General features: G+C 41.7%; 1 protein-coding gene across 1 annotated transcript; it reads right to left on the reverse strand.

Moving 5' to 3' along the window:
• Positions 1-1873: 1873 nt before the first annotated feature.
• Positions 1874-8079, reverse strand: LOC113407541 (centromere protein L-like). Its single transcript, XM_026656166.1, has 4 exons — positions 7906-8079; positions 5712-5963; positions 4063-4605; positions 1874-2239 (listed from the first exon to the last, which is right to left on the reverse strand). The coding sequence occupies exons 1-4, from the start codon at positions 8077-8079 to the stop codon at positions 2168-2170; spliced, it is 1041 nt and encodes a 346-aa protein (XP_026511951.1). The 3' UTR covers positions 1874-2167.
• Between the last annotated feature and the right edge of the window lie 2222 nt (positions 8080-10301).

Here is a 10301-nt window from a genome sequence, read left to right on the forward strand (position 1 = left end):
GGGGGGGGAAATGGCACATGCATCCTTTAGCCTAGAAGTGGATTGTTCAGGACACAGCTATTTGTCTAGAGGGAAAGGTGGCCCTGATAACAGAAGCGCAATCCAGCCCTAGTGTAATTCCACCGATTTGCAGACAGGCATTTACTTTAGCACACTTTCCTAGAACTACAGTTATGTAACACTGAACATATGGAAACAAAGTTATTTAGCAGGCGGTTGTAGATTAAATACTATTTTCAAAAGTGGAAGGTGGCTGTAGATCACAGGTACACCGTATTGATCTTTCTTTCAGTGCTTCTTTGTCAAAGCTGGAGTGAATGTGGACTAGTGTTAGATTTTTGTATTAAATTCAATATATTTATTTCAGATCTTATAATGACCATGCAAACAAGAGAGGGATTTTAATATCAGAGAAGGTGAGAGAGACTTACAATTCTGGGATAAATGTAGTAGTTGGATCTTTCTCCTAAACTGATCAGCAGTGCAAGTTAAGTCATTGGATTTCAGAATAAAACTCCTCAATATAAACAGGAACTGCTTCAAGCTGCCAATCTTTGTATCAGTTTTCAGTCTCTTGCCAAACACACGGCCTAGAATGTACATTTTTTTTAATGAAAATGTAAGCCAAGATTTAAAAAAATATCAATATTTAGGTACCTTTCATCCAACAGCAGCCATGGATCAGTGGGAACTGGCGAGTGCTCAGCACTTCTGAAAGTCAGGCCACATGAGCACCTGCCTGCTAGTTGTATTATAGAAGCACCTAGGAGACTAGTCGTAGCCAGTGTGCCATGGTCTGTACCACAAAGTATTTAAATATAGACAAATTCAAGAGTAGGTGAGGTGGTCTTACTGCCCACTTCAGCACCAAATAAAATAGAATATCTCCATTAATTTATGTATTTATCTCCTAGAACTGGAAGGGACCTTGAACGGTCATACGAGTGCAGCCCACTGCCTTCACTAGCAGGACCAAGTACTGATTTTGCCCCAGATCCCTAAGTGGCCCCCTCAAGGATTGAACTCACAACCCTGGGTTTAGCAGGCCAATGCTCAAACCACTGAGCTATCCCTCCCCCTTATGTACCAGTCAACATGTAAAGAATAATATTATTTATCTGAACTAGTGTAGATTGTGGCAGGTAAAATGCAGCTTGATCAGAAGTCTGTTTTCACATTGATTCAGAGCCAGTACATTCAACAGCAAAGTCAAGTAAGAGTGAAAGAGGTTGACACACTTACTTGACTTTAGCTTCACTGACAAAGGAGAGCAAAACCTTCTCTATATACTTGCAGGGTGGGGGTGGGGGAGGAAATCTCATTTTACCTTACAACACTTTAATTTGTACATTTTAAACAGCTATATTAAATGTAGCCAGTATCCCATTTTGTAGTTAAGGAAACAGGCATCGAGGTTAAGTGAGATGCTTAGGTCACTAGTAGCAGAGCTGGAAACAGGAGGCTTTTCCTTCAAATGCTCTGATACCAAGGCCATACTGATTCTTCTGAATATTTCACTGTTCACTCAACAAACATAGGGGAGTGCTTTTGAACCTTGCAGAAATTAATCCCAACAGACCGGCTTTTCTGCCTTATATTACATGCACCACCCTCCTGCACTACTGTGTTAGCATCTAGGGCAGTGGTTCTCAACCTATTTACCATTGTGGGCCGCTTATGCAGCTCTCTCTGTGTTATGTGAGCCCCATCCACACAATATATATACTACCTGTATGGCCCTGAGGATGTCACATGCGTTGCAGCTGTGTGCTGATTGAGAACCACTGATCTAGACTATGGAGCAGGAGCAGTGTTCCATCTCATGCCTGACCCTTTAAATGATACTTGAAGCCAATACAAAATGTTACTTTATTGATGTGACGTTTTTATTATAGCAAAATGTGCATCTATATTATTTTCCTCCTATGGCCCTCTTTGCTTCATTACCCGTTGTGGATTTCAGTTCAGGAACCAATGAGGTCAAATGGAACTAATATGCTTTCATTTCATGGACTGGAGTTTTGTGAGGCTAAAAAAATCTGCAGGAAAGCCAGCTTTCTGCAGTCAATGTCTCTCAAACATGAATCTACTGCAGATGGACTTAATGTGATCCAAGCAGAGCATCTGTAATAAGTTTTTTAGGACAGCAGGTATAGAGTACAAGGTTTCATTGTATCTGTGAGATTGCCAGCTCTGTCAGCAGTGTCAACACTCCTATCAGGTGCTTGCTATGTAAGATCTGCAAAAAAAGCAAAAACCATTAGTTGTAGTCAGAACAGAAATACAATAAGCTATTTAAGTCACTGATGACAGTTGTCAATGTGTGTTCTACACATTTAAATAGCAGAGTGGAGGGAAGGATTTGCACTATGGCTTAATCTCATCACCATGCTACTTTCCCTGTTTCTTTGCAGGACTCCTCCTGTTAGGATGGTAGCCTTCATGTACACCCATCTCCTCCTCCTCTACATGGGCCCTTCTGATCTTCACTACCATCTTGGGAAAAAATCAGCAGCTCAATGGACACTCTGCTCCCGCCTCCTCTTTGAAAGAGGGAGAGAGAAGTCCCAGCCACTCTGTCCCCTCACTTCTCCTTCCTCTCCTAGGAAGAAGCACCAACAATTGACCACTCTGCTCTTCCACCCTCCTGCCAACTCACTTTAGCAGTGATATCTGATGATTTGTTATTCAAGCCAGGCCTGACAAGTTATTATTGAACATTTATATTGCTGTAGTGCCTAAGGATCATAACCAGGTTGGGTCACATTGTGTTGAGCACTGTACAAAATAGCATTACCTGCCCTAAAGAGTTCACATTCTAAAAAGGTCTCCTGTGCATTTTCCTACCCACTAAATGAGGCAGGGCTCCTATAGTCAATGGTTAAATAGGTCAAGCAGCCATGACATGAGAAAGATACTTCTTAAGATTGGCAGCACCCATTTGGCAGCTTCCACATTTAAAACATATTTCTTAGCTATGTTGCTAGCACTTCAGATCATTATAAACGAATCAATTTTTAGTATGTTTTTTTTAACTTTTCATTTCCCAGCATCGACAGTGAAAATACACTAGTCATTACCATGTTATATATCAATCCCAACATTGTGCTAGCACCTAAATAAGGCTAAGATTTTGTCACAGATACTTTTAGTAAAAACCACAGACAGGTCACGGCCAATAAAGAAAAACTCAAGGAAGCCCGGGACCTGTCCATGACAAAATGGGCAGCTCAGCTGTGGGGTCCCCACACCACCCGCAGCAGCTGGGCAGTTGCAGGGGCCCACGCTGAGTTCTGGGGGCCCCTGCCACCCAGGAGCTGCAGGGTACCCCCATCGCCTGGGGTAGGGGGACCCTGCAGCTCCCTGCTCCTGGGGCTAAAGTCACACAAGTTGCTGAAAGTCACGGATTCTGTGACTTCTGCGAAAAAATCGTAGCCTTACACATAAATACATGGGGATTTTCTTAAAAAAATTTTTTTTTTTAATATCAAAAAAGTCAATTGTCGTTTCTATTGGCTGTAGGTTTTGTATAAGTTTGGGATTTTTAAATGCAAATTTTAGCCAAAATGAGACAAAGGCTGTCTTTGTTCTGTGCTTGTACAGCGCCCAACACAATGACTGGGGATCCACCACAATACAAAATGTTGGCTGCACAACTGCCAGATGTGCTTTGGAACACACTAGAAACTAGTTATGTCTGGCAGAGGCTGAAATTTTAATTGATTTTATTTTTTTAGGGGGAAATCAGTTAATGAGAATCCAAGTACACCTCTACCTCGATATAACGCGACCCGATATAACACGAATTCGGATATAACATGGTAAAGCAGTGCTCCGGGAGGGGCGGGGCTGCGCACTCTGGTGGATCAAAGCAAATTCGATATAACGCGGTTTCACCTATAACGCGGTAAGATTTTTTGGCTCCCGAGGACAGCGTTATATCTAGGTAGAGGTGTAGCTCCAACTTTAGGGGCAGCTCTTTCTGGCCGGGTAGTACTATTTTAATTATACTAGCTAGAACAGTGTTAATCAAAACCTCATAGTTGGAATTCAATCTAGTACCTTTATATTCCCATCACAGTGTGCTGAAGCTATAGATGTAGAGACTTTCACCAGTCTTGTGGCTGACAAGTGGATCTTAAAGTGTCTATGGAAGTGAGAGTAAAGGCAGTCCATAAATAAATTCACTTCTTCTTGAGTAACCTCCCCAGGAGTTTTTTGCACTGTGTCCCATAAGGCTTTTGCATCCTCAGAGTGTATGGCATATGAAATGTCCAGAGACTGGGGAATGCAGGGCACAGAGAAAACAAGTTCTGTTGCAGCCATATGACTGTCCACTTTGCACCCAGTCCACATAGCAGCCATCCAGGCAAGATTGAGTGGGCTGATGGTTAAACGACTGAAATAACAGTCAAAGGTCTTCTGAAACCAACTGCCAACTATGGCTGTGTAACTCTCTGCCCCATTTGCAAGGAACAAAGATAAACAGGTAAAATCCTCTGGTACGCTCTCCAAAAGATCATCTCCAGATATACAGCAGAACCAGCCTGACCACACCACTTTGTTTTCTGCATTTTCAAATGGGAGCTGAGATCTTGATGCAATCTAAAAGAAAATGTCTGCATTAAATCTCCAAGTTCTAGAGTGCATTTGACAGTTCTTAGCCAGAGTGAAATGGATTCTAATAAGAATTGCTAAAGCACAAGAATTTCACCCGATATACCATTTTAAGAGCAAGAAATCAGAGGGAGTCAGCTCCAAATCAGTGGCTTGATTTTCAGAGGTGCTATATGGGTGTTGGTGCCCAATTCAAAGATTTTGGCCCAGCCAGAACCTTGTTTTGACACTGCATTGCACTGGTTTCTATGCCATTATACCACTTTAGATATCTTGACTGTTTAAAGACAGTTTTTGCAATTCATCTATTATGCCTATAGAGGACCTGGCTCCTCCCACTGAAGTCGTGGAAGTGTTGCCATTTACTTCAATGGGAATAGAAACAACCCTTAAGTCTACATTAGTGCTGCTTAATGCAGCATTTGCATTGTGCATTAATTTTCCTACAATAATTGCAGTACAAAATGTTGCACTTCAAAATAGCATCTTTCCTCTGAGGACCTCAGAGTGTTAATAGGCCTTAACTATGGCAGGGAAGTAGCATTACATCCATTTTACCAATGAAATTAAATGACCTGTGCAAGATCCTACATCAAGTTGATGACAGACGAGAGGGGGGAGGGATAGCTCAGTGGTTTGAGCATTGGCCTGCTAAACCCAGGGTTGTGAGTTCAATCCTTGAGGGGGCCACTTAGGGATCGGGGCAAAACAGTACTTGGTCCTGCTAGTGAAGGCAGGGGACTGGACTCTGACCTTTCAGTGTCCCTTCCAGCTCTATGAGATAGGTATATCTCCATATATTATATTATAATTGAAGAGTGTCAACTCCTACTTCTGTGCTCTAACTATAACAAAGATTTGTTCCCAAGTCTATGTTTGAACGGATCGACAGTTTATGAATAGGTCTATGAGGGTGTTAAAAACAGACAAGAACCATATTGGTTAAAAGCAAAGGGATGCAAAAAAAGTTCGAATCACAGGATACATGAAAATTACTATAGTAGCAGCCATAAATATTTCAACATGTTACAGTGAGGAAATTCAGAAGTGTTAAGACACCCCATTGCTATCAACGTGCTAGCTGCAGCCCTTACCTGGACAAGGACTGCAACCTGGTCTTGATCCGTACCTTTCAGTCCTAAAAGGGTGGACAAAGTCACTTTGATACCAAGATCATTGCCCACTTCTACAGCAAGTCCTTTCTGCTTTTCAGCAGCAACAAAGGCACTCAGAAGTCTAGAATACTCCTTCAGATTGCCATAAGAGAATTTGTACATGGGGGTCACGCTATACAAGGTCCATTGTTTGCGTAGAAGGAATGCTATCTTCTGAGGATCCACATTTTCCTGGAATCAAGAGAACAGTATTCAGTTTTCTAGGCCTGCCCACAATTTCTGTAATGAAATTGAAGAAACACTTGTACACTGCATCAAATATACAGGCTAATCAGTTGTGTTTATTCTATTAGCTATTTTTCCTAACTTGTCAGCATTTCTTTACTGTAAAGTATGTCCGTGAGCACTGCTGAAGGACTGAACATGACAATGATTTTTCTAATTAGAAAATAGAGGTGGAGGATACCAAAGTCATTGTCCTCTATCGTCCCAGCTACAGCATTCAGGCATTAAAGACTGGATTATAGTAGCAATGTTCTCCAGAATACAATCCTGGCTAATTTTTAAGAAAGATATATAGTGAGTCCTAGCAACATCCACAGAATCTAAACTTTCATTTCAGAAAAGTTAAGTTTCTAGCTTTAGGGTTGCAAAGATACTCAGTTCAGGTTTGGAAGGCTGATAAAGACACATTCAGTGCTGCCTGTGTGCAGAAGACAGTTTGAGTGCCTCTGCTACAGTTCATAGCTTTGCCAAGCTAAAGCACAGTTAAAACAGACCAGAGTTATCAGTTTTCATTGCTGCTAGTGGACAGCGGTGGAACTGACAAAAATTAGCTTAATTTCACTTGCTGCAGTTTGAGTAAGCGGTGATCAATAAAAGGGGCAGACAATGAAGATGTTCAAGGAGCCAATGGAAAGAATAGAGTAGCACACGCATACCCGTCTTGCAGCATAAGGAAGGCAGAGGGAAAGATAGCATATGGGAGACTCTCCACCCACTGTAACAGCAGCTAGGAGGCTCCAAGACTGGGGTAGTCGGGAAGGGAAGCCCATGAAACAGACTGCTCCTCTTTTCCATCAGCCAAAGGGGCCTTGGAAGAGAGCTTTAAATTTAATCACATCCCAGAACAATCAGGCAAAGCCTGAGACTAAATGTGCGAATCCCCAAACAGGGTCCAGAAATTGCAGCTTAGTAGCTGTCCCAACACCCTTCCCTTTCCCAGTGGCTTGGCAAGGGAGAAGGAAAGAACTGCCTCCTCCCACCCTTCCCCACACACACTCCTTTACATCTGACTGGCTAGTAGTGTCAGTCCTGTAGCTATTGGATGTTTGAGTGGAGAGGGGTGTATATGCACATGAATGTGTGGGTGGGAGGGAGGGCAGGCACGGGAGAGATGGCGATATTGATGAGAAGTTAGAAAAAGTACAGCAAAGAGACTTGTTCAAGAGTAGAGAAATGTACAATGTAAAATACAGTGAAGAAAACAGTACACTATGCTGGAAAAGAAAGTAAAGAGAAAAACACTGAAAATAATGCAGGAAGATGTATACCATGATTATTACAGAAAAGACAACAGATAATTTATTACATATCTGGCGTTGGTTGTTTTAAAAAATTGTTAAAGACAGTCAGCAGTATCACAAATAATACAGTACATAACTTGTATTCCTTTAAATTGCAGGGGAAATGGCTTATTCTTCAGGCCAGTAAATATTTGGTGAGTGCTTCATACTGTTTTGAATGACTTAAGTGAAAGGATTTTCTCCGGTTTTCTTAAGTTATTTTACAGTATAGAAAATGTCTCCCCACAAGGAGAATACATTCCTGGAAGCTTTTTTATTTTTTTTTTTTAAATTAGTTTCATTGCATTACTCCTAGTTCTACCCTTCAGGTTTGACTTGAAACTAATTAGCAAAGTGCTTTACAAATTTTAAAGCCCATTCCTTTCAGGAAATGCATGATAAATATCCAAGCAATTGCAACCTAGGAGAAAAGCCATTATATCAAAATAGAAATTACTCTGAGAAATACAATTGACATCATTAGTGACTCAGCATACAGATCTATTCAACAGAATGGTTAGATAAAGCTGTCAAATAAGATGTGACAGCTGATTTAAGATCTGAATAGAGACATTTTCTTTAGTTATATTAAACTACTAAAAGCCCACCTGTAGTAAAGATGTTTGTGGAATTATTCTCCTAGTTGGGCTCTGACCAAACAGGGTGTGTGTCCTGATGAATGTCAAACCTCTTGAGAAACGAGTAGTACTTGTAAAGTTGATTCCAGTCTCTGCAGTTTTTCTTACTAAAGGGGTCATGCCCCCAGAATCAGGAGTATCCATATCCTGTGCATAGAAAGAGCCCAAAGACTGAAAACTTGCTATAGTCAGGGTGGAGTGATTTAAATTATTAATTTGTCAATTACGTATTTGTAAATCATTGATTCTGATCACAGTGAGCCTTTGTAAAACTAATTCAAATTGATAAACTAAATTATAAATGTTTCTTTCTAATTCAAATGCCACTACTGGTAAAGTCTCTTATTTGATTTTTTACAGAACTGCTATAGGCAAGAGACAAATGTTCCTGCAGACTCTTGAGCAAGTGCATAACTTTACTCACATGAAAGGAACTAATGTACTTAAAGTTTAGCTCGGACACTTGTGCACATGCTTAAGTTGTAGTTTTATTTTAAAAGATATTTTAATAGCATGAAATCGAACACTGAAGCAATTTTGTTTTGAACTGACAATGAAAAGTTTATTAGAGAGACTGCATACAATGAAAAGTTTAGACTTGCAATTGATTAACAGAGTTATTACGAATTGTTTTATAAACAGGCCAAAATGTTCAAAAATGGGAGCCTAGAAAATTAAGCTTCTAAGCCCATGCTTAATGGTGGAATTTTCAGAAGCATCCAAGTGACTTAGAAGCACAAATCCCATCGACTTCAAACTGCGAACACTGATGGAGGAATATAGCCTGGTTGAAGAGTTCAGCTTTTTTGAGTCAAAGTTCAGCATATGGGAAGGTGGTGCTGGCTGTAAATATAACATTGGCTAGTTGCTTATTAAGGTTGTTACAAGTCCCTGGGCTTTGTTCAGCATGAAGGAACATTTTAAATGAGAGAAACTTTTTAGTAGAAAGAAATCTGCATAAAGTCTACTGAAGTCTACTAAGAATTAGGAAACTAACAAAACAAATACAAAATATTCACCTTTGCAATTTGACTACAAAATGGGATGGAAGTAAAGAACTAGCAATCTGCACATAAAAATATTTGATTTAAATTCAATAAATTGATCTTTTTTCAAAAATAACCATTTAAAAGTTAAAAACCATGTTTTTATCCACCTTGGCCAAAGTAGAGATTGATAGTTTATGTTAATGTAAGAGCATTTCCCAGGATCTAAGTACTAGACACAGTTAAGAAATGGTAAAAGCTGTTTAGCATAGAAATCCTTGCTTTCTCCACAAACAGCAAGTAGGAACCACCACCTCAACAAGATTTAGCTGAATAAAATATACTGAGGCACGCAATTGTATGACAATACTCTCACAGATCAAATACAACGTGAGGAACATAGCATAGCCACAGCCTAAATGCCGTCTGTCCCAAGCCGGTCCTGTCCCAGACTCCCAGTGTTGTTGGACGACACTGGTCTGTTCTGTGGGGATGGAATCTTCCACTGGAGAATTTCCAGGCAATAAACCCCTTACGCCCTGGGCTTCTGGTCTGACATTGCATCAAAATCAATGGCCCTGCTAATACCAAACTCATCCTTCTACTGGGGTAGAACAGTTCAACATTGATGGCCCTTGACTACTGTGCCACAGCTTCCCAAACATAGGGTAAGTCTACACTTAAAACGCTGCATCAGTATAGCACTAAAGTGAAGATGCTCCTATGCTGACGGGAGGGAACTCTCCCGTAGTTGTAGTTAAACCACCTCCCCGAGAGGGGGCAGCTATGTGGATGGGAGAAGTTCTCCCATTGACACAGCAGTGTCTACATGGGGGGTTAAGGTTGGTATAACTCGGTGTTTCTCAAATGCCGCCACTGTGGCCGCACCTTTTCTTGCAGCCACAGCCTCCTGGGCAGTGATGGGGGGGGACGGGGACGGACACACGCAAAGCAGCAGCCCCTCCCCTGGGGCCACCAGTAGGGGCTGGTCTGTGTCCCCTTCAAGAGCCACAAACACTGTAGGAGCAAGCGGCCAGCATGGGTTCCCCACGTTCCTGGGGGCGGTGGGGCTCGGGCTTCAGTCCCTCAGTGGTGGGCGGCAGTCTCTGGCCGTGTGGCAGCAGGCTCCATCCCCCAGCCGCAGGGCTTTGAGCTCCCGCCCTTGTCTCACCTCTCCCCCCATCCTCCTGGCCCCCACTGACTCCCATCACCCCTGAGCCCCCTACCCACCTCCCCATCCGGGGCTTAATTTGTTCCCCAGCTTGCCAGGGCTGAGTAAGTCTGCTGTGAAAAATGATATTGCTAATACCACTTTTCATAGCCTCCCAGCTAGCTAGCAAGTCTGCTGTGAAAAATGATATTAACAAATGTCACTTTTCA

Source organism: Terrapene carolina, unplaced genomic scaffold (genome assembly GCF_002925995.2).
Source record: "Terrapene carolina triunguis isolate 2854851 unplaced genomic scaffold, T_m_triunguis-2.0 Scaffold212, whole genome shotgun sequence".
In the NCBI taxonomy this organism is placed as follows: domain Eukaryota; kingdom Metazoa; phylum Chordata; order Testudines; family Emydidae; genus Terrapene; species Terrapene triunguis.

What these genes read in the sequence shown, in the direction of transcription:
- LOC113407541 (XM_026656166.1), bottom strand. Translation starts at nt 8,079, where the DNA reads ATGGATACTCCTGATTCTGGGGGCATGACCCCTTTAGTAAGAAAAACT. An exon ending in AGGTTGCAGTCCTTGTCCAG is followed by an intron (nt 4,606 to 5,711) that starts GTAAGGGCTGCA and finishes ATTTTCTTTTAG; the next exon opens with ATTGCATCAAGATCTCAGCT. An exon ending in ACTGTGATGGGAATATAAAG is followed by an intron (nt 2,240 to 4,062) that starts GTACTAGATTGA and finishes CTTTTTTTGCAG; the next exon opens with ATCTTACATAGCAAGCACCT.